Below are 24,390 nucleotides of genomic sequence, written 5' to 3' on the forward strand. Positions count from 1 at the left end.
GGAACTGTTGCTTGCATCGCCCGTCACCTGCAAGAGATCTGTACTCTAGATATTGCAGCTGGTGATGGGGGTTGATGTCCCAACCACAACTCTCACTTAAGAAGCATGAACTGCCTCTGAACAAGCTGCTGCAACCTTACTGGATGTGAGAAGCTTAGATCAAATAAGATATTTGCCAACTCGACACAGCTGGCAAGCATAGGGTATTCAAGTATTTGCAACTTGTCTGCAAAAAGACTTCCCAATTGTGCATAAATAAAGCAGCCTCCTTCTTTCTAGACTGCCGTGCCGCACCAGCTGGCTTCTGCTCCATTTGGCGATCCTTTTGGAAACCCGTTTGCGTAAGCTTGATAGGTAAGTGTCTCTTAGAGGGGTGGCTGTTGATCCTGAACCTGACACGATCTTAAAAAGGCAAAACGGGGATCATGCTGTGACTGTGTGGAGAGTCAATGTGGATTAGCGGTTAGAGTGTTGAGCTAGGATCTGGGAGACCAGGATTCAAACCACCATAATTGGTGTTGTGTTATTTAGGGCTTTATAAATGTTGGGACCATGAGCTCCTTACATTGCACACAGATGTGAACAGGCTACCAAAGTCACACCTCTGGCTGTATCAATGGACATTCTAGTGGTTGAGTCCTGCACTAAGGGGCAGTCCCAAAGCAGCATAGAAAACCAGCTGTGAGGTCATCGGAGCATGGAGCTATGGTTTAGGTTACGCCATCCACAAATAGTGGTCGCAAGCAAGCTGGTAAAGGATCAAGAAACACCCAGAACAAAATATGGATACTGCTTTGGTGGGGAGTAAACCTTGCCCAGAGCAGGATGGACACCAGTTTTGACCCTTAATGTTGCTCAGTATAGATATGGTGCTAAGTGAGGAGATGGTTATTAGCTCAGAAGATGCAAACTCAGAAGAAGTTTGCATGTGAATGGTCTTTGGTTCAGTCCCCAGCATCTTTATGTAGGCCTGGAAATGATTCCTTCCTGGAAACCTAGAGGGCAGCCGCCAGACTGTGTAGAATATACTGCACTATCTGGACCAGTGGAATAATAATAATAATAATAATAATAATAATAATAATAATAATAATAATAATAATAATTTTATTTATACCCTGCCCATCTGGCTGGGTTTCCCCAGCCACTCTGGGTGGCTCCCAACAGAATATTAAAAACATGATAAAACATCAAACGCCAAAAAAACTTCCCTAAACAGGACTGCCTTCATATGTCTTCTAAAAGTCAGATAGTTGTTTATTTCCTTGACATCTGGTGGGAGGGTGTTCCACAGGGCAAGCACCACTACCAAGAAGGCCCTCTGCCTGTTTCCCTGTAACCTCACTTCTTGCAGTGAGGGAACCACCAGAAGGCCCTTGGAGCTAGACCTCTGCTGAATGATGGGGGTGGAGATTCTCCTTCAGGTATACTGGGCCGAGGCCATTTAGGCTTTAAAGGTTAGCACCAGCACTTTGAATTGTGCTCGGAAACGTACTGGGAGTCAATGTAGGTCTTTCAGGACTGGTGTTATATGGTCTCGACAACCACTCCCAGTCACCAGTCCAGCTGCTTAAGTAGCTACCTACATACCAGGTACAGTTACAACATTCAGTGCTATCTTCATACCATATACAGGACTACTATATTCTGAGCCACATAGTCCAAAAGCACCCCAGCAAAAAAAAAAGTGATGGTAAAGATTGACTTTTCGCATGCTGCTGCTGCTGCTGCTATATCTATTCCCATTTGCACATCCCATTCTTAACCCATTACTTTTCAGTAGTTCCGCACAGCAAACCCCAAGAGAGCAAGTTTCATGTGACTCAGCCCAGTGGTGCTAACCATCTCCCTCTTGTTCTCTTGACCCAGGAATGAGTGCAAACCAGCAGAGGAATAACTGGACTGCCCATGGTGCAAGGATGTGATGAATAACTGGATACCCTCCCCTGTTACTGTCTTCACTCTGCATGCATTATCTGCCTCATTCTTCGCCATCCACTTTTGGATTGCAGTACGGTGCAATGAGTCCTTGGATTGTAGCCATCGGAAGCCGAGGGAAGGAATCTGCTAGAGACCAAACTGGAATTGGGTGGCGAACTTCAGCCCAAGTGGATTTACGTAACTGAACACTGTGGTGTCTCCTAGGCCTTCAGCCAACTTCACATTTTGTCAAGGCTTGGGTGAACATTGGCTGTCAATGGGGCTTTTACTGAACTTCCTTCTAGGATGAGAAACTGCACAGACTAATATTCACCTCCACACAAGGGGAAAGAACCGGGATATGAATTCGCAGCACTGAGTCACCTAGAACATAAAATGGTCTCTTGTACGTCTCCCAGCCTTAACTGCAAGCTTTAAAAACCAGACAGAACTCAATTTCACACCCTCTCTGCCTCCACCAATGTCAAAGTGAAAGCATGTTTGAATTGTTATGAAAATCGTTCAATACCGTCTTTGACTTGTATTGGGGAGGTTCCAAAAGTGTAATGACTTAATGTCCGTGCAGGCTGGCTGTGGTCATAGTCAAGAGACACACAAGCAACACCTTGGAAGTGATTTTTTTTAATGCATCTAGTGTGTTGACTATTGACCCTCTAGCAAGATTCTTCAAACCAGGGTTGAAAAAGGATGGATGCAGAAATAGATGGGTGTCCTTTAAAGAAGGGGGTGGGTCCTGTGAATGTACTATCACTTGTAAGAATTGAAAAGCAACTGTACTTGGAGCAAGCAAAAATTGCAATCATGGCAATCAAGGTTTAGTAGAGCTAGAACTCTATGCAGAGTGACAATGCATTAAAACAAGGGGCTTAATAACAAACTGAGCAGAACTGATGCAAGAGCATTGTGTGTGTCTCCTTTACAGCATTTATCAGCTTGAAAATGGTATCCATGTTTAAATGGCTAGATAAATGCATAATGGGAGATCTGCTTTCTAGTAAACACTTTGTCTGTAGTGACCTGTTCTGCCAGTGAGTTATGCAATCTGCTCTGTACATATTCTACTGCACTTTTCCTGTAATGCAAAACAAAGCTATCAATTTATATGTATTTGTCTCTGACTGGAAATGTAGGAATTTTTGGATTGTGTTACATTGTAAAAAGTAGTCAAATACTCTGACAATTAAATGTAACTTCATTTCAAAAGCGGCCTCTGACTCTAGGGAATTCGGTGAAAACTTGTAACGTGGTTTTCCAGAAGTAGGACACTTTGCTTTCATATGATAGTAGTTTTACTTGAGTCTAACCTGAGTCTAAGTCATTGAACAGGTGTGTAAAAGCACTTGTAACTAGAAGCTTATAAAAGCCCAGGGTCCTTGAATCACCTAGAATGTAGACCCACATTGATAGAGTACTGCTTCCGTCAGCGCGCTGGTATGCAACTTAGGCGGGTGCAGCGTGTCAAATCATAAGCCAACTTTTGGGGACCAGGGCACATTTGGAACTCTGAAAAATTGTAGGTGCCAGTCATAAAATGGCTGCCATAGTGAAATGCCACAACACAAAATGGCCGCCCCACTTCATCATGTCAAAAATTGGGACATGCGTCTTCTGGGATGCGTTCCCGGGTGAGTCACGTGACCTGCACTGCGATCTCACCCCCCCGAAAAGCACTTTTTCAGGACGAGAGCGGGGGGGGGGGGTGATAACATGGCAGCAAAAATGGCCTCCGTGATCTTGTGAGAAAAGGGGGGTGTCCTGTTTTTCCCCAGGACATTTGGCGGGTATGTGCTCCCCACTAGCCACCTGCCCAGTTGGGGTGGGAGTGCACCTACATCAGCCACTGCTGTTCATGGGGGAAGCTCCTTGCATCTCTGTTGCTAAAGAATGGATAGGACAGTGAGCTAAGCCTCCTAGAGCAAAATATACATAGGAGGCTTAGTTTGGTCAGAATTGAATATACACTTCCAGAGTTAACACTAAATACACTACTTCTGGTAAATGAGTCACCATAGCTGCTAGAGGGCTGTGAAAATTTGTGTCCCGGGCTTTATAGATTTGTCTCCCCATGTACTATCTGAAACCAAAGGAGTGCATTAGTTGCCAGATGTGAAATATATTGGCATTATTTTTAGCTCTCCTACCCCACTACTGGGGTCCAAAGAACATTGGATGCAGTCCACAGGATGCTGGAAAATAAAGTCTGTATGCAGGCTTAATTGACAACAGCAATATGCTGCTATTGAAAATATGGCTCTCAACTACCGCTGCTGCCTCAAACTTGGGGTAAAGGCTTGCAACATAGCTGGTGGTACAACAGTTAATATTTGGCTTTGACATCCATGTCAAAGTGTTGGTGCTGACTTTTAAAGCCCTAAATGGCCTCAGTCCTGTATACCCGAAGGAGTGTCTCCACCCACATCATTTAGCCCGGACACTGAGATCCAGCACCGAAGGCCTTCTGGCAGTTCCCTCATTGCAAGAAGTGAGGTTACAGGGAACCAGACAGAGGGCCTTCTCGGTAGTCGGGCCCGCCCTCTGGAACGCCCTCCCATCAGATGTCAAGGAAATAAGCAGCTATCCTATTTTTAAAAGACATCTGAAGGCAGCCCTGTTTGGGAAGTTTTTAATATTGAATGCTGTATTGTTTTTAACACTCGATTGGGAGACACCCAGAGTGGCTGGAGAAACTCAGCCAGATGGGTGGGGTATAAATTACATACCATTATTAATGTGTGATGTGCACCAAGTCCAGCAACATCTGGAGGGCACCAGGTTGGCAAAGGTCGGTCTACACAAAGGGCAGCTTGGTGGTAGTGCACAAGCTTTGCATACAAAGATCCCTGGCATCTCCTTGGGGATGCCCTCTGAAACCATGGACAGCTACCACCAGTCAATGGAGATAATGTTGGATAGATTTAATAGTCTAGCCTGGTAGAAAATGGCTTCCTATGCACTGTCAGACGGGTAGTAATTCAGGCTCTCCTGATCCTTTCAACTGGAGATATTGGCAATGGCATGTTGATTTTGTGTGTGTGTAAACCAGATTTAACCCATGACTGCGCCAAAGTTCTTTCCCACTATGGCTGTGGGAATCACAAGGTTCTCTTTTTGAAGCATATTTCCTGAGTATCCTGTACTGTTGGAGATTCCCTCCTCACCTGCCCTTTCTGCCCCAAAAGCTTCGCTCTAAGCTACAAAAAAAAATGTGTTTGACGTTGCTTCCCAGCTACCGAGTTCAGGATGAAGTAAGTGCCACAAACAACCAGCTAGTAAATGTTTAATTTTTCTTTTGATTGGACGTGATTGCTGAAGAATCGAATGTCCCTCTGTATCTCTGAAAAGTAAACAATCTTACTCCAAACAAGGGCATATTTAAAAGGGACTTTCTCAAACCTTCTGTACAATCAAGTTAAGCTTAAGATTAGTGCAGAAGTATGCAGGTATGGCACAGTGGCTCAGAAGGGAAGCCTGATCTTGCAGTGCCTTGAACTAACTCTAATCTCTGCTGCCTGATACTCTGTGGCGGATTTATGACAGGCTTCCTCAGACTTGGCCCTCCAGATGCTTTCGGCCTACAACTCCCATGATCCCTAGCTAGCCGGACCAGTGATCAGGGATGATGGGAATTGTAGTCTCAAAACATCTGGAGGGCCGAGGTTGAGGAAGCTGGATTTATAGCATCTCAAATGTGTTTTCAATTGGCCTCTGTGCCACGTACAACTCCCTCTTGAATCAAGCCACTGCACGGATCCTGCTCAGCGATGCTACAAGCCCCACCAATCTAACCTGCCCACCCTCTTGGGGGGGGTGAATATTCCACTAACCGTGGCACGTTCTGATGTCTGGTTTCAGCATTTGTGTAACTCTGGAAGTGTATACTCAGTTCTGACCAAACTAAGCCTCCTGATATGTATTTTGCTCTAGGAGGCTGACTTTGGTCAGAATCAAGTATACACTTCCAGTGTTAAATACATTACTTCTGATAAGTGAGCCTCCATGGTAGTTAGAGGGTGGTGAAAATTTGCATCCCATGCTTTTTAGACTCTTCTCCCCATGTATTAAATCTAAAGGTAAAGGACCCCTGGGCTGTTAAGTCCAGTCAAAGGCGACTATGGGGTTGCAGTGCTCATCTCGCTTTCAGGCTGAGGGAGCCGGCGTTTGACCACAAACAGCTTTCCAGGTCATGTGGCCAGCATGACTAAACCGCTTCTGGTGCAACAGAACACCATGGCGTAAACCACAGCACACGGCCGCCGCAGCAGTACCTATTTATCTACTTGCACTGGCGTGCTTTCAAACTGCTAGGTTGGCAAGAGCTGGGACAGAGCAATGGGAGTTCACACCGTTGTGGGGATTTAAACTGCCAACCTTCTGATCGGCAAGTCCAAGAAGCTCAGTGGTTTAGACCACAGTGCTACCCTCATCCCCATGTACTGTCTGAAACCAAAGGGGTGCATCGGTTGGCTGGTGTGATTCCTGCCCCCCCCTCCAGCTTTCTTACCCCACTATAACTAGCAAAAGGTTTGGGCTGGCTCATAGAAGACCCTCTCCTTGTTTTGTCTTAGGTGCCCAGGGTGGTCAGTGCTTAACGGTAACTGATAATCCTGGTGCCGCACTAGGGACTTGTGAAATGCTCCACTTAAGTGGTCTAACTTGTTTTTGGGTGTGCCTACTGTGTTCTTTATTTCCGCATTCTTGCAAAGTTTCCTGATGTGCTTTGCTTTTATAATAAAACAGTGCTGCTTTGTCCCCCCCCCCCCACTTTGTGCATAAGAACGTAGGGGGCTGGCTTACATCAAGGCAAACCTTAGTTCCCCCCAGCTCCAAATTGTCCAGGCTGACTTACAGGCAGTGGGTCTGCAGGTTTTCGGATGCAGGGAATTCCCAGCCCAACCTGGAGATGCCAGGAACTGAACCCAGGACCCTCTGTATGCAAAGCACACACTCTGACCCTGAGCTACCGCCCTATTGTGTAATGCGTGGAATTGGAGAGAAGAAGGGCAGGTGTGCCTGGGCTTTCTCTTCTACCCTTTTCTCTGCCTGGGGAATACCCAGACCAGCTGATTTTCCAAATTCTTCACTGTCAACGAACTCCAGGCTGCTTCCCGAAAGTCAGCAGCAAGCTCTGCCTCCTTTTGGCAGGGGTTTTTGTTTGTTTTTCTGCTAATCAATAACAAAAAGGAAAGGACAAAAAGCTTCCCGTTTGGGTGCTACAGTTTTGGTGTCGCAGTCGACAGCAGCACCATGAAAACCTTACTGACTTTTATAGCGGCACTGTGCATCTTAGGAGCAAATGGCTTTGTCTCACCAGGGAGGAAAAGGTAAGTGGACTTTAAAATGAATATGTAAATAAAAGAAAATCTGCGTCACATTTCCCGCAGCAAATGTAGAATTTGCTCTGATTTCTCTTTGGTGCCTGAGGATAGCGAATCTGAATGATTTCCAATTTCAGCATCAAGGTAGTATATGAGACCGCAGTTCTGCATATGCTTGGATTGTAATCAGCACCAATTAATTTAGTGGGAGTGGCTTCCAGTTCAAACATGAAAGGAAGATCCACTGTAAGGTTTCCCAGGAAGGAACATGGCTCTTGGGATGAAAAAAAGTCCTGTATTTTGGACTGCCCAGTCTAGTTTTGAAGATAGAAGCTTCATAAGAAAGGAGAGCAAGGACCTTAAAGTTCTCCATCAGTGGTGAGTGCGTGGAGAGCAGACTGAGAAGGCGCCAAGTCAAGTCACCTCATTGTCGCAGGCTTCCCCACTATAGCAAGATGGGCTGTAAATATTTCTGCCTTTGCCTCAGTGTCCATAAAAATCAGCATATGTGTAATGCGTATGAGTTGCTCGTGCATAAACTGCCGCCTCTCCAGGCTAAATTGCCTTGTTAAACCTTTCTGACTGCACAGCCCTTCTCATCGTGGCTGCCTCAGTCGCTAGCAGAATCCATCAGTGGACGTTTCTTAAACCTCTTCCAACATAAAAGTTGTTTGACGCCCAGTCTCCTCCTCCTCTCACTGAGCGGGAGTCTTCTGCGCAGGGAGGGCGTGGGTAGCGGAGGACCTGTGCTCTCCTCACTGATGTCCAGTGAAGAGTCCTGGAGCCCTCTCTCCGATTCCCCCATCTGCCCCCCTTTATCCCTGGTGTTGCGCTGATTTGCTTCCCCCTCTACTGAGCTGCCTCTCCCCCTGCTGCTGGGTCCTTTGCCAGCATCATCTGGGAGTCTCCCCTTCACCTCTCGCTCCGATGTCAGTTCCCTGACATCATGCAAATATATGTCCCTTTTCTCGTCTCTTTTTTGGTGATGTCTTTTCCCTAGTATGGGGCCTATTTTCCCCCCTTCCCCAATAACATTACTTCTGATTTTTAGTTTACTAAATAGTACTGCATAAAAGCATCTTCTTGTTCTATGCTAAGAGAGCGAAGAGAAGTGGACGTCAGGCCCATCGATTGCTTGCTGAGCCGCTGGAGCGAATGGGGACCGTGCAATGCATGTGCGAAGGAAAGAGTAAGTCATGGGTTTGTGACTGACAGTTAGCTCAGGAGGCTTTTGTCTGAAACAACAACAATGTGTTTTAGGGATAAGAATGTAAGATTAGCCTGAGGATCAGGGGCCCATCCAGTCCGGCATCCGCTTCTCACAGTGGCCACTCAGATGCCTGCAGGAAATCCTCAAGCTCAAGAGCAATTTCCTCCTGCAATTCCCAGCCCCTGGGATTCAGCATCAATGGCAACTAGTTCTTGCCATTGATAGCCTTATCCTCCATGAATTTGAATTTGTTCGGACCTCTGGCAATGGCACACTTTGTGGAGCTCCAGTTTATATTGTGGCCTATCCTAATTGGTGATGGCTCTGCTTAGTTCAACCCAGAAGTGACTCAGTAACTCCAAACTCCTGACAGTAAAGTAAATGTTCATGACTTTTTGGGGGGCAGGGGGTAGCTTGTTTTGTTTTCTGACTTTGTAGAGCCACTGGATAATAATGAACATAGTGGCGCCATCCATAATCCGAATTGGAACAACAGTAAGGTACAAATTATTAGGGCTGTTGATATTTTTACCTCAGCACAGGGGTTAGACTCTGTGATGCATGTGCCTTTTCCAAACCCGATGTTCCAGTCCTATCCTCAAATTATCTGGCAATGCAGTCAGCATATATTTGGTGGATTGTAGCACAAAGATTGCCACCTACTGGTGCACTGCACTATACTTTTAGAAGGTTTCTGTGTACAACAGTCTGCATACTGGATGTTCCTACAGCCCTACCGTTAGGCGAGGTGAGGCAGCCACATCAGGCAGCAAATACTGGGTGACAGGTAGTGGTAGTTTGCCTTGTGCTCCTTGAGCTGGTCTGCTGCCCTCAAGTATGCCAAAGGACACTGTCCCTTTGCCACTGTTGAAGTAAAATTCAACTCCTAGTCCAGTAATAATAATAATAATAATAATAATAATAATAATAATAATAATATTGTATTGTTTTTTATTTTATTTTATTTTTTATTACCCTACCCATCTGGCTGGGTTTCCCCAGCCACTCTGGGCGGCTCCCAACAGAATATTAAAAACCACAATAAAACCTCAGTCATTTTAAACTTCCCTAAACAGGGCTGCCTTCAGATGTCTTCTAAAAGTCAGGTAGTTGTTTATTTCCTTGATATCTGATGGGAGGGCGTTCCACAGGGCAGGGCAGGGCAGCCACCAAGAAGGCCCTCTACCTGGTTCCCTGTAACCTCACTTCTCACAGGGAGGGAACTACCAGAAGGCCCTTGGCGCTGGACCTCAGTGTCCGGGCTGAACAATGGGGGGTGGAGACGCTCCTTCAGGTATACTGGGCCGCGGCCATTTAGGGCTGTAAAGATCAGCACCAACACTTTGGATTGTGCTCGGAAATGTAGTGGCCTTCTGAATGTGGAATATGAGGACAGGGTTCCATCTTGTCCCTTGCTTTAAGCAGCAAAATGTCTTCAGGCATTAGCATTGTAGAAAAAGTAGTCATTGGTATTTTCCAACCAGGCATGCCTTTTGATCAAAGCACCAAAGAATGGAGACTCCACTGTGGAGATGCGATGAGTAGGCCTCCCTTTAATTTTGTGCATAATCTGCCCCCCAACCTCCTGCTTAGTTTCCGTCAAAGTTATTTGGCGTGTGCAAAGAATGTACCGGTACATCATTTCATGGCTGCTCAGCCACACCAGTCCTTTTGAGCACCTGTAATTCTTCTTCCTTTCTTTTCTAAAGTATCGCTCGAGGAGTGTTGTGAGATTCGGACAATATGGAGGGAAGCCATGTATTGAAGCTCTGGGAGACAGACAGTTCTGCCAGCCAGACACCCCCTGCCCTGAAGAGCTACCAGATTGTGGCAATGACTTCATGTGTGAAAATGGTATGCAGTTCTTTTGCATTATTCTTTGAAACTGAATCCCACAGTGGATTATATTGGAGATCGTTAGTTGCCTAACACAAGACACCATCTTGTCATGATTTAGCAGCTCTCTGAAATACTCTTATGGAAGTCCCTTCTCATATGCATTCACCTGGTGCATATTTCACCTGGAAATGTTGTGCTCATTTTCCTGATTATAATGCCAGCGCTTCTGTTCTGTTTTCTAACATTCCTCTCACCCCTAGTGTGTTGTGTAATTGTGGCTTTTTGGCCAATGTTGCCCTAATTTTCATTCACACCAGAAGACATGGTGCCACGCAACAGTCTATGTTTTTATTGATTTTCCAAATTTTAGAAAATCCACCCCAAATGATCCCCACCCCCATGCAAACAGCAGGAAAGAATTGTATGTTGGTATACCACCCCATATGTTGTCACTTCACTCCCACAAACAGGTTTTTTATGAAAATTAGCTCATAGTTCCCTGAATTGGTATTGTACATTTTTGCTGCTTTGGTTGTCACTCCTAATCAAGATATTGTTTTTATCATCATCATCATCATCATCATCACCTATATCACCCTTCATCCTCAAAGGACAATTATACATGTGTGTGTGTGTGTGTGTGTGTGTGTGTGTGTGTGTGGTTGTATTTGTTTAATGTCTACATTTTCACAGTGACAATTTTTTAAACGTTGAAAGGGTAAAGCAGGTTTCCATTTCCTTTATGGTCAAAAAATCCACCAGTGGCACTGGGGAATAACCCAACTACGTTTGGTTCAAGCCAAAAGACTGAGAGCAATAAGAACTGTTTAACAGCTAGAGATACGGTTCCTCATTCTACACTTAGGACACTGTATAAAGAAAAGGTTGGTATGTAATACGGAAGACGATTGTGGAGACTTCTCCGATGAAGACAATTGTGAAGGTGATCCTCGTGCACCCTGTCGTGACCGTATAATTGATGTATCAGAGGTTGGAAGAACAGCTGGCCGTGGGTAAGTTCTGGGAAGTTCTTGGGAGAATGATGGGAGGTGTAGCAAATCTATTGGCAGGGCCAACCCTACCGTTAGGCAATTTGAGATGCCTACCTCTGGTGTTATCTTATGAGGAGCAGTTGCAGCAGGTCCCTGGCCTGTTCCTCATGAGTACCATGGCCATTCTGCTCTGTTAGAGGGCAGGTCTCTGTGTGCCATGTGACGTGCCCAGCACTCCCTATGATAGCTAGCTTGCCTTCCATTGTGGTAAGGATGAATTACAGTTGTACCTCAGAAGTTGAACGGAATCTGCTCTGGAAGTCCGTTCGACTTCCAAAACGTTCGGAAACCAAGGTGCGGCTTCTGATTGGCTGCAGGAAGCTCCTGAAGCAATCAGAAGCTGCGTCAGGCATTTGGGTTCCAAAGAACGTCCGCAAACCAGAACAGTCACTTCTGGGTTTGTGGCGTTTGGGAGTCAAAACGTTCAAGTCGCAAGGCGTTTGTCAACCAAGATGTGACTGTATATTTGAATGGTATAGCAGGATGGTGGTTTTAAGTGACCAAGATCCTGGAAGACCCTAGTTTATTGTGTGATGTTGTTACAGTGTCAACATTCTGGGCATGGAACCGAAGGAAAGCCCGTTTTACAATGAGTTTTACAACGGAGTCTGCGACAGAGTCCGCGATGGGAATACTGGAATATACTATCGCAAGCCATGGAACGTTGCTGTGCTCAATTATGACGTAAGCCCCTTTGTGCAAAGTGGAGAGTCTGAATTTGACTCCACGCTCGCGTAGCTTTATCCAAAATGCATACACCTCCTGTACGTTGTTGTAAAATGCTACAATCTGATGCTTCGCACTGACTGGAGTCCTGAAGCCATTGCTAATTTGTCTCCAGCCAAGGTTTTTATTTTAAAAAACGTTGTTGTTGTTTACCAATAATATTTTATTGCTTTATTGTTTTGGTAAACTGCTTTGAGGTTTTCCACAATCAAGCGGTAAACGTACATTTTATGAAATGAAATTTAAACAAAGGGGTGAGCACCTTTGCATAAGGTAAAGCCATCCCTGCCCCGTCAACCACCTTCCTGGTGCATACACAAACAGAAATGAATCTGACACTAATGAAGCTGTGCTTATGTGAACAGCTGGGGGAAAGAGCTGTGCAACACACCCAGGGAGCGGGAACAAATTTGCCGAGCTCTAAGGCTGTGATAACCACACTCTTGCACACACAACTCTGCAATGGTATCAAAACAGTTTACAAACTCTGAAGGGTCCCTTTCACGTGAAATGAGACCTCCAAAATATCATTAATTCTTTTGTGTTTTAAGCTGATAACCTAATCTCCAATCACTGCCACACTAATAATGATAATAATAAATTTTTATTTATACCCCGCCCTTCCCGGTTCAGGAAACCGGGCTCAGGGCGGCTAACAACAAATTTAAAACACTTAATTGATGCTACAAAAAACCCAGCATAAAATACGGTATAAAGCGTAAATAACAATAAAATCAAAAATCAATTTTGGGGGGAAATCCATCCAATAAACATTAGACAATCACCAGGGCTAGCTGGCTAAATTAGTCCCACTTGGGCCAGCGAGGAGACCTGGGGAGAACCAGCTGTGCGATCCCAGAGCGGGCAATCTTCACAAAAAGGGGAGGGGGAGGGAAGGAAAGGGAACAAAAGATCTGGATACTAAAGCTCTGGATAGGTGTATTGTTTTCTGTGAGGCTTCTCCAGCACAGAAAAGCAGCATAAAAGGCTTAAAAACGAATCAAGAAGTTCTAGACAATGGGTGTTTCGCTCTCGTCTTCTTTTCGTCCAATGAGCTAGGCAACAGTCATTGCTATGGCTAAATGGTAAAGCACTGAAGGAGGCTAGTTTCTTACAAAACAATTGAGAATAGCACCTGCACATTTTGTATTATATCTCAGGTATTACAGATGCTGGAATCTAGGGGGTTATGCCTGATCTGAGGGCAACCAATCTATTATTCCCACCACTGGGGGATGCCCATAATTCTACAGATATATTTTAGTTTTAAATATTTTGTTACAGACTGAAAACTCTTGTTTTTAACTTGCCGGTGGCAGGAATTGATTGTTTGTTTATTTATCAGTTCTCTCCCACTCTGCCCCATCTTTCCCCCCTGTTTTGTTTTGGATCGTCTATGTTTTTGTTTTTACTTTGGGAATGTGCTGGCCTTTGCTTATATTTGCTTTTGCAGCCGGATAAATGGGTTATTACAACAAGTGTCCAGTTGTTAGGGTTTAAGCCTCGTTTTAAATGTATTTGGCTTTTCAGTGTGTTTTTAACTGTTTTTAACTATTCTATGTGCAAACTCCCTTGAGACAGTGGTTTAGAAAGCTATTAATTAATAAATTAATAATAATAACAAATAAGCAATAAAGTTGGTGTGAAATAATAGATAGATTAGATAGATGATAGATAGATAGATAGATAGATGATGATAGATGATGATAGATGATAGATAGATAGATAGATGATAGATAGATAGATAGATAGATAGATAGATAGATAGATAGATAGATGATAGATGATAGATGATGATAGATAGATAGATAGATGATAGATAGATAGATAGATAGATAGATAGATAGATAGATAGATAGATGATAGATGATAGATAGTATGAACTTTCAGAGAAAATGTGGCGACAAAATGAATGAATGAATGCGCTTTATTTTAATTAATACGCTTTTCTCTCTGTCCTGAATCTGCTGCCGTACATTTTCAATTATTGGCTCTAAGTTTCTAATGTTAGAGAGTGAAAACCATTCCTTCCATTGGGCTGCAGTTTGCCTACTAAATTGCCTGCTATATATTTTTTCTCTCTTTCTAAGACAAAAGGAGACAAAAGATTTAGAAATGAAGTCTACGAGGACCAGGTGTCGGCAGTAAAGGAAATGTTCAGTGAAAGGCATAGTTCTGCTCACTCTAGCTTTTCTCTCAAATTGACGCCTACAGAGGTAGGAAATGCCACATCCGTCGGCTTCAGTTTGAGCACGAATACAGATGCATTCTCCAATGAAACTCTACATAAATTCTTAAAGGATTCTAAAGGAAAGGTAAGCTATCCTAAACAAACAAACAAACAAACCCAAAATGGAGAGCCCTTCTGTGTTATTTGGGGGACTTGATATTAGCTGTTAGGAGTGTTTTGTTTATTTATTTAGCAAAACTTGTACAGTGGTACCTCGGTTTTCGAATGTAATCCGTTCCGGAAGACCGTTTGAGTTCTGAAATGTTCGAAAACCGAAAACTCAATAACCGACAGCTAGGCCTCAGGATCTTGCACTCAGCGGAAGCCACATGGCATGTTTGACTTCCGAGGCATGTTCGAAAACTGAAGCATTTACTTCCAGGTTTATGGCGTTTGAAAACCGAAATGTTCGTCAACTGAGACGTTCAAAAACTGGGGTACCGCTGTATACGGCGTAAGTTACGTTTGTGTGTGTTCTCCTTAACAGTAAAAAATATTTATTTAAAAAGCAATTAAAAACAGACTTTCTTTAAAAAGGAGACACAATGAAACAATCAAAATATAGATGAATCAACAGGTATTTTTTGAAGGGATACATGTGAAACTGACCACAGATCTATCCCTAGCTTAAAGAGTACCAGGAAACAGAGCTGGGTAGAATATAGTACCTACATTTTGCCATTAAAACGTTACAGGTGGCCTTGCCCCTTGTCCTACTTTTTAATACAGATTTTATATTGACAAAACTTTTATATAAACTTAATATATTTTTTTTAAAAGGTTTGTTTAAGGGTATTGTGTGACCTATCTACTTTACTATCTCATTGCTCCCGATCAGACAGAGTAGGTTTCATAGGAGACAACTCCTCGGAGCCGAGGTTCCTCCAAGCTCCTCCATTAAAATATTTGAGGGGACCGGGCATGCCCAAAGCTGATGGGCATTGCCATTCAAATGCACTGCATCTTGTGATCAATTATGTGCACAGGGCTTACCTGGGCTCTCCCAATATTTTATTCAAGTTAGTACCTCGGTAGGTTCCAAGTCCCTCCAACCTATGGTGTGGATTCTAATCTCCCCTAATAGTTTGAGGGGCCCAAAATGTTCAAGGGGAGGAGCTGTTCCCACATTCATTTTTGTTTCGTCCTCCCTGAATATGCTTGCAAAGTTTTTTGAGTCAGTCCATGTGGTTCCTAATCCCCTAGTTGAGGGGGTCCATTGAAACTAAGTTTTGTTTTGGGGAGTGTAAGACCGTTCCTTCCACCCTGGTGCTTAGGAATATGTTTGGAGCCCTTTCCAGAGGAATGTTTGTATATACACCAATGAATCTTGAATGAGGAATAATGTGAAAGCTGTAGAGGTTTCCATCAACCTCAGCAAAATTGTCTAATGAGAACAAATTCCCTGCCACTTTGGGCCTTTGATAACTGTAAAGCAGGTAGGAATTCACCGGTGAAGCTTCACCAGGCAATATTTAATTTCTATACAACCCTTCATCCAAAGATCACAGGGTGATTTACAATATAAAAATACAAACCATAATAAGAAATGAAAGCAATAAGCCATACCAGGGGTCAGCAAATTTTTTCAACTCTCCCTCAGACCTTGTGGGGGCCCGGACTATATTTTGAAGGGGGAAAAAATGAATGAATTCCTATGCCCCAGAGAATTACCCAGAGATGCATTTTAAATAAAAGGACACATTCTACTCATGTAAAAACACAGTGATTCCTGGACTGTCCGTGGGCCAGATTGAGAAGGCGATTGGGCTGGATCTGTTCCCCAGGCCTTAGTTTGCCTACCCATGCCATACACGCACAGTTTAAAGGACCATAGTTTCTTTAATTGGCCTGGGAAAAAAGGAACGTTTTCACTTGGCACCTAAAGATATGTAAGGAAGGCACCAGGTGGGCCTCCCTGGGGAGAACATTCCACAAGTGGGGAGCCACCACAGAAAAGGCCTGCTCTCGTGTTGCTGTGCTCTGGACCTCTTGCTGAGGAGGCACATGTAGAAGGGCCTCAGATGGCGATTGCAGTGTCCAGGTCAGTTTATATGGGGAGGCAGTAGAAGCTTCAACTGTTCTGCTTTAAAGAGGAAAGTCGAAGAGGGATGGTTGGTAGGTGTGACTTCTGGGGCAGCATTCTAACATGCTACCCTTATTGAGCACTGCATGTTTTAATTTTGAGAAGGAGTCAAGCCCCCGACAAGTTAACCCACTTGCGGAACAATAGTGCTTGAAATCCTTTCCAAAGGGAGGATGCCATCAAACAGAAGACTTCCCTCCATAATGTCGGACACATTGTCACCCTAGAGATGGGAGAACATCTGGTCCTCTCGTTTTCCCACTGTCAGAAGGTTAACCCTGTCGTTCTGCGTTACAGCATCAAATATTTTTTCATGTGAAAGGAAACATCGAACTGGGAACCTTTCAAATGCGAAGGCGTGACGTCCGCCTGACCGACACGTTCCTTGAAGATGTAAAATATCTGCCCAGTGCATACGACAAGGGAGAATATTTTAAATTTTTGGAAATGCACGGAACTCATTTTGCACAGAAGGGAACGGTTGGTGGGAAATATGAACTAATGTATGTACTGGACAACCAAACAATGAGAAGTGAAGGTAGGAACTGTTTCATTAATTTCAGAGGCTATACTCCAATCCAATTCAGGCTGGGTGCTACCCTATCTGATAATAATACTGAGCTATGGACAAAAAAACCAAACATACTAGCAAACATACTTTTATATAACCAATATCTATGGCAATAAACTTCACAAAAGGAAAATCCAAAACCAATAAGTGATTATTTGGTCTGTTTGTGCAGCCTAAAGCAAAGTCACTGCTTATAGAGAAACTAGCAAACCAATCAGCTGGTGTTGCCTTTGATGTATTAGCAAAACTGGAATTTCCATCACAAGAGCTGTGATGCGTACTCTTATCTGCGTACTCTTATATTAGACTAGTCCTCAATTGCAAAATTGTGACTAATGTAATATAAAGACAGGAGGCGAGAAGAGCATAAAAAATGTGGCATTAGTCATTATGACAGGGACGCGGGTGGCACTGTGGGTTAAATCACAGAGCCTAGGACTTGCCAATCAGAAGGTTGGTGGTTCGAATCCCCGTGATGGTGTGAGCTCCCGTTGCTCTGCCCCAGCTCCTGCCAACCTAGCAGTTCGAAAGCACGTCAAAGTGCAAGTAGATAAATAGGTACCGCTCCAGCGGGAAGGTAAACGTGCTCTGGTTCGCCAGAAGCAGCTTAGTCATGCTGGCCACATGACCCGGAAGCTGTACTCCGGCTCCCTTGGCCAATAAAGCGAGATGAGCACCGCAACCCCAGAGTCAGCCACGACTGGACCTAATGGTCAGGGGGTCCCTTTACCTTTAGTCATTATGACATGACTGGATATCACCCATAAATGAAAACTAAAAAGTCTTTGCTGCTTTTTCTTATGGGTACAACTTGATTGCCTTTCCGAATATAATTTCATGGTTCAGGAAATTTGTTAATGAGCCTTTCCCTCCTTCCATCTTTTATTGACTGTCTGTTTTTAACTCTGTTTGCAGGAGTCACCGTCGAAGACGTAAAAGCTTGCCTGGGTTACAATACAGATTTTGGTTTAACAGCTAGCACATTTGAAGTCAAGCATACCGGCAAAGGGAATGACTGCAAAAGTAGCAAGATAAGAAATAGTAAATATATCTATATATTTAAAGATTTATTTTCAAAATACACAAAAAGGGGACTATATATTTGGGCAAACCCACTTCTGAAAATTTCATGTCCAAGCTGGCACTGGCGATGGCAAATGTGCCCTGTGGCAAAGGTGGCCCTGTGGCAAGGAGGTGCAAATTCAGAACTCATTTATCTTTACATCATCCATTCCAAAAGAAATTTAAAAGATGAGTAAGTAAAGTGAAGGACTATGCTGAATCAGCAAAGTTAACAGCTAAAATAAGAGAACTTAACGATGACTGTTTTATGGAACAATGGAAGCCTATTTTGGATTATTTAAAGAAATATTATAATATGATGAATTCACGAGCAGGATTTGAACTATTTATTGCATTATGGTTATGATATAAAAGAGGGAAGAAAGGGCGCAGCAAAGGGGTGGAATAAAAAAAACAACACCATGGAAAATGGGATGGGAAGTCAATAAAACCAAATAAAAATTTATAATGTAGTGAAACAATGTGAACTTTGTGGAAATTTAATCAAATACTTTTTTTAAAAAAAAAAGATATTTTAAAAAGGAGATTGCACAGTAGCACAGATTTGAGTGTCCCACAGTACATATGTTGCCATGAATTTAGCAAAAAAGGGGGGGATTTGTTTGTTGTTCTGGGCCCTTCCAGATGTTTGTCTGCATAAGAAAGTCAGAATGATGGTGAGACAACATCCCAAGGGACCTTGGTCCATCCTTGTCCTGTTTCTTTCCTCTGCAGAGGGCAACACCAATAACAACGGAATTATCCACAATGTGATATCTCTCGTTCATGGAGGGAAGACTGAAGTTCTGGTTAGGCTGAAGGAAAAGCTGTCGCAAGGTCACAGCGTCGTTGATGTGGAAGACTATGTCCAGTGGGCAGCGACGCTCTCTGATGCTCCCACAGTGATACAATACGAAGTAAGAGGGTTTTCTTCCTAAACTGATGCGCATATTGGTATGTGGGAGAGCAGACATGGCTCATCCCTGGTGAGGATGCGCATTGCCCTTCCCTTCTCCTCAGATCTATTATTTTATGAGCAGGGAGGGGTAATAAACACTATTCCTCCTCAGCTTGGATCTGCTGCAGTTGGTGACCAAGTGCCTTGGTTTGTGTGCAATGTGCTGGGTGCACATGTAAGAGTGTGTGTGTGGCAACATCTGCTTTCGACCACAAGCACCACTGGCATGCGCATCTTCAGACGGTTGGCCGATAGCGACTAAGGTCCTAAGGCCAAAATATCAGGCACCCCTGCTGTAAATGCTGCCCCCTTGAAATAATAATAATAGTAATTTATTATTTGTACCCCACCCATCTGGCTGGGTTTCCCCAGCCACTCTGGGCAGCTTCCAACAAAGATTAAAAATACATTAAAATGTATGACCTTTATTTATTGCTGAACCATGGTGAGTGAATAGGCACGTGTTATGTTTCCAAGGTAAGCACAATTTTCACCTGCATATAAGAGCTAAGGAATTTTAGGTGCTTTCCGTGCTAGGCTATTGTGAAGGAATTGGACTTTGCTGTCCGAGACTCTGTTTTACCTGAGAACACCCTTTCCTCACATGGTAGAGAACTCAGGGTAGCTAAGAGGAGGCTATCACAAATGTCAGGGAAGCTTTGATCACGCTTGTGCAAAGAGTAAAAAGGTAAAGGTACCCCTGCCCGTACGGGCCAGTAGTGTCCAACTCTAGGGTTGTGCGCTCATCTCACTTAAGAGGCCAGGAGCCAGCACTGTCCGCAGACACTTCCGGGCCACGTGGCCAGCGTGACGAAGCTGCTCTGGCGAGCCAGCACCAGCGCAGCACACGGAAACGCCGTTTACCTTCCCGCTATAAAGCGGTACCTATTTATCTACTTGCACTTAAGCATGCTTTCGAACTGCTAGGTGGGCAGGAGCTGGGACCGAAAGACGGGAGCTCACCCCGCCGCGGGGATTCGAACCGCCGACCATGCGATCGGCAAGCCCTAGGCACTGAGGTTTTACCCACAGCGCCACCCGCGTCCCGTGCAAAGAGTACCGCTGCTGTAACAAGTTGGATTAAGGTATTTGCATTTCTTTGCAGCCGTACCCAATTTCTACTCTCATACCGGTGACGATACCCAACTCCACCGTAAAGAGGCAGAATCTCGACCGAGCTGTGGAGGACTACGTTGCTGAATATAGTGTTTGCAAATGCCAGCCCTGTCAAAACGGTGGCACTGTCATGCTGTTGAACGGAAGGTGTGAATGCGGATGCACCCCTTACTTCAAGGGAGAAGCCTGCCAGATATCCTCAGCGTTTTTTTCACCAGGTCAGCAATAGATCAAGAACTGAGGGTTCATTTCCGTATTCTATTCAGGACACGTGAGCTGCGAAGTTAAAGCCATTATCCCACCTAACCCTGTACTAGGGCTCTGCTCATACAAACAGTGGTAGAATTGTTCCTGGACGATGCTACTGAAGATGCAGGGTAGTGGAATTGCATAGTTGAATACACCTGCAAAAAACCCTTTGCATAGAAAAGCAGGTGTTATGAAGAATATAGCTTCCTCCAAGATATTCTCTGGGCCTTCACATCTCTAAACCTGGAACCAAGAAGCTCTACCAAACTGGTGGAAAGCAGCAGGGTTGGGACACAAGGCTTAGGGCCCTCGTATTTACGGGACCACCTCTCCTGGTATGCCCTGCAGAGGACCTTAAGGTCCATGAATAACCATAGTTTAGAGGTCCCGGGCCCTAAGGAAGTCAGACTATCCTCCGACCTGTCCCATCCTCTGTCCCAAGAGACTAGGGCCCTTCAGGATTTAACCTTCTTCCATCGGGCCTGATCTTTTATTTCCTTCTCTTCCCTCCCCCTCCGCTTTTATGAAGATTAGCCGCTCTGAGACCCCACAGCTAATTCTCCCCTGGCCTCCTCACTGGCCCAAGTAGGACCAATTCAGCCAGCTAGCCCTGGAGATTATCTTATGCGTATTTATTTATTTCTCCTAAATTGATGTCTGAATTTTGAATTTTATTGTTATTCATATTTTTATACTGTATTTTATTCGAACTGCTAGAGCCAGTGTGGTGTAGTGGTTAAGAGCGGTAGTCACGTAATCTGGGTAACCGGGTTCGCGTCTCCGCTCCTCCACATGCAGCTGCTGGGTGACCTTGGGCCAGTCACACTTCTTTGAAGTCTCTCAGCCCCACTCACCTCACAGAGTGTTTGTTGTGGGGGAGGAAGGGAAAGGAGAATGTTAGCAGCTTTGAGACTCCTGAAGGGGAGTGAAAGGCGGGATATCAAATCCAAACTCCTCCTCCTCTTCTTCTTCTTCTTCTTCTTCTTCTTCTTCTTCTTCTTCTTCTCCTCCTCCTCCTCCTCCTCCTCCTCCTCCTCCTCCTCTTACAATTAAGTGTTTTAAATTTGTTGTTAGCTGCCCTGAGCCCGGTTTTTGAACCGGGAAGGGCAGGGTATAAATAAATTATTATTATTATTATTATTATTATTATTATTATTATTATTATTATTATAGTGGAGAAGTTGGGGTTCCAGAGGCATTAGCCATTGTGTCAGGTAGAAAAGCGCCCAGGGGAGGAGTTGTGAGGGAAAGGAACAAGTGGTGGGAAGGGTTAAGCATTCCTCTCCTGCCCAGCCCTTCACTTAAAATGACACCCTGTCCTATTGCTTTGTAGCTGTTCTGTGGAAGCAGAGATCCCCTATCCACCTAAGAAACACCCCTATCCCAAATTGCACCCTGACTGACCATTTGGGCTTACAGACACGTAGGCAGTTACTTCAATATCGAAGTAACTGCAATGCAAGTTTGTTTGTTTATTGTTTTGATGTTAAGACTCAAAATATTTTCCACTCCAATCTTTAATTCAGTCGCAACTGGCACAGATGGGGGCTGGAGCTGCTGGTCTACCTGGTCGGCTTGTGTGCAAGGAGAACGCACTCGGAGAAGGCAGTGCAATAATCCTGAGGCTCATGGGGGCAAGGACTGTGCAGGAGCTGACTCGGAATCGGGCTACTGCGCTGCTGACATTAAATAATGGTGTAGAAGACACAAAGCAGGTTTGTAGTTACTCAGTGGGTGTAATAAATAGAAGTCCAACTTGGGTGGGGCAGGAAAATCCCCCAGATCAGTATGCAAGAGGAGAGGTAAGATTGTTCCACTGGACAAGCAGAAATGCTTATGTTGACAGAACATCTGTGTTAGCACAATGTTGACTTTTTATTGTGGTTATTACAGGGCAACCACAAATTACATTCTAGGTCATGAGTGGGGTACCTTGAGCCCATAGGCCTCCCTCATGAAGCCAGGGGCAGACTTGGGTCTTTCACATTTCAGCAGAGTTCCATGCAAGGCCAAGCTCTGCGCCCAGTGTGGAGAAACTGGTAAAAGGTAAAGGGAGCCCGACCATTAGGTCCAGTCGTGACCGACTCTGGGGTTGCGGCGCTCATCTTGCTTTATTGGCAGAGGGAGCCAGCGTACAGCTTCCGGGTCATGTGACCAGCATGACTAAGCCGCTTCTGGCGAACCAGAGCAGCGCACAGAAACACCGTTTACCTTCCCGCTGGACCTATTTATCTACTTGCACTTTGACATGCTTTCGAACTGCTAGGTTGGCAGGAGCTGGGACCGAGCAATGGGAGCTCACCCTGTCATGGGGATTCGAACCGCCGACCTTCTGATCGGCAAGCCCTAGGCTCTGTGGTTAACTCACAGCGCCACCCGCGTCCCTTGGGATGTATATAAACCACCTTTATATATGGACAGTAACTAAAGATTCTGCCGTTTTTCACTCCTTGGGATGGGTGTCCCTAGCATTTCGCTGCCTGAGGTAGCTGCTTCCATTTGCCTCATGGATGGGCCGGCCCTGCCCCCAGGCCACATCACTCGCCAGCCCTGCTTCACACCCTCCTTGAACTCTGATTTACATTTGTTGCTCCCCTCACTTTGGTCTCTGATCCCACCCACCACTGGCATGTGGCCCTTGGAAGGTTGCCAGAAAAGAATGTGGCCCTTGAGCCAAAATGGATTCCCCACCGCTGACCTTCTGATCAGCAAGTCCTAGGCTCTGTGGTTTAACCCACAGCACCACCCGCGTCCCTGCGGAGAAACTGGTACCACTGCCCTAAACCTGCCTCTAGTGAAACCTCCTAGGCCTTCCCATTTGGCTCTCAAAGCCATTTCAGCCAAGCCACTTGCCCCTTACCTGATATCATACAATGTAGGCTTTTAAAAATAAAATACCACGTGCAGGAGAGAGGGATGGCAGCCGACAGCATCCCCCGGTGGAGCCATCCACTCTGCACATGAAGAGCCCTTACAAGTTTTGCCCACTGACTACATAGGTTGCATCGAAACCGTACATTTAAAGCACATTCAACACACATGGTTTCCCCAAAATTCTGGAAACCATAGTTTTCCCTTTGTGGAGCCGTAATTCCCAGCACCCGTACCAAGCTACAGTTCCCAGTGTTCTTTGGGGGAAGCCATGTGTTTTAAATGTGCACTGAATGTGTTTTAAATGTGTGGAATGGATGTGACCTTTGCAGCAACTTACATGTGCAGAATTTTGACTATGGTGTCAATCTCAAGTTAGCTGGAAGCCGCCAGCCTGCTTTGGCACTGCAAACGTAGGGGATCTCTGTGCATTATATCAGCCGCTCCTGCACTGAAGATTCTCCGGTTAGTTGATCTAGCTGACTGTGTGTCTTTTCACAGGTGTTTAATAGGAACACAACACAACTGAAATGACCCTTGGATCTCCACAGCAAAGTTCAAGCTGCCAAAGAGATTTGAAAGATAAGCCAGAAAATCTTGGAACCTGGTGTTAATTTGTCTTTCTTTCTTTCTTTCTTTCTTTCTTTCTTTCTTTCTTTCTTTCTTTCTTTCTTTCTTTCTTTCTTTTTAAAGAGTTGAAAATAAATTTCAGCTGATGACTGGCTCAGCACAATACATTTGTATTATTTATTGCTGACACTTTTGTATTAAATTTGTGTGCCACCCTTTCTCCAAGTTGTTCAGTGCAGGGCTTTGATAGATTTGTAAAATCATTTATATTCTGCTTTTTTGGACCTCTCAAGCAGCTCACATCCAAGCACAAAAGTAATGCAACAGAAACCAATCAAAATACAATAAAACTGAGAACAGAATAAAACAGCGAAGCATAATAACCAAGGAAAGACAATGGATTTAATTGTTATTATTATTCTTTTTTGCTGACTAAGTACTAGGTGGAAGTCTGAACAGCTCGTTTAAAAGGAAGGAAGCCTGACAAACCTCTTTAGTAGGGGGAGGGAAGCTTTTCCAGATTGAGAGCCACATTCCTTTCCTGGACACCTTTTGAGGGCCACATAGGTGAGGTGAGAGTGGTCAGAAGCAAAAACG

The 24,390-nt window shown here is 44.6% G+C and overlaps 2 protein-coding genes across 4 annotated transcripts in view; both read left to right on the forward strand.

The window, feature by feature from the left end:
* Positions 1–3,145, forward strand: part of DAB2 (DAB adaptor protein 2) — a 34,852-nt gene extending 31,707 nt beyond the window's left edge. For all 3 annotated transcript variants that reach the window (XM_077936407.1, XM_028748533.2, XM_077936408.1), the window contains 2 exons: positions 280–354; positions 1,870–3,145. In XM_077936407.1, coding sequence (XP_077792533.1) covers positions 280–345 — 66 coding nt within the window. In that variant the 3' untranslated portion in view covers positions 346–354; positions 1,870–3,145. The remainder of the gene's footprint in view (positions 1–279; positions 355–1,869) is intronic.
* Positions 3,146–7,105: 3,960 nt separating this feature from the next.
* C9 (complement C9) lies at positions 7,106–24,174 on the forward strand. Its single transcript, XM_077936409.1, has 12 exons — positions 7,106–7,262; positions 8,355–8,445; positions 10,176–10,320; positions 11,171–11,318; positions 11,903–12,041; positions 14,174–14,398; positions 16,694–16,934; positions 17,883–18,008; positions 18,765–18,946; positions 20,093–20,321; positions 21,879–22,067; positions 23,725–24,174. Exons 1-11 carry the CDS (start codon positions 7,186–7,188, stop codon positions 22,043–22,045), a joined length of 1,770 nt encoding a protein of 589 aa, XP_077792535.1. The 5' UTR covers positions 7,106–7,185; the 3' UTR covers positions 22,046–22,067; positions 23,725–24,174.
* The last annotated feature ends 216 nt before the right edge of the window (positions 24,175–24,390 follow it).

This window comes from Podarcis muralis, chromosome 11 (genome assembly GCF_964188315.1).
Source record: "Podarcis muralis chromosome 11, rPodMur119.hap1.1, whole genome shotgun sequence".
Taxonomy (NCBI): Eukaryota; Metazoa; Chordata; class Lepidosauria; order Squamata; family Lacertidae; genus Podarcis; species Podarcis muralis.

Excerpts from the sequence above, each read along its gene's own strand:
- C9 (XM_077936409.1), top strand. The coding sequence starts at position 7,186 with ATGAAAACCTTACTGACTTTTATAGCGGCACTGTGCATCTTAGGAGCA. Across the intron at positions 8,446-10,175 it reads ATGCATGTGCGAAGGAAAGA|TATCGCTCGAGGAGTGTTGT; the intron begins GTAAGTCATGGG and ends TCTTTTCTAAAG. Across the intron at positions 20,322-21,878 it reads CTCAGCGTTTTTTTCACCAG|TCGCAACTGGCACAGATGGG; the intron begins GTCAGCAATAGA and ends TCTTTAATTCAG.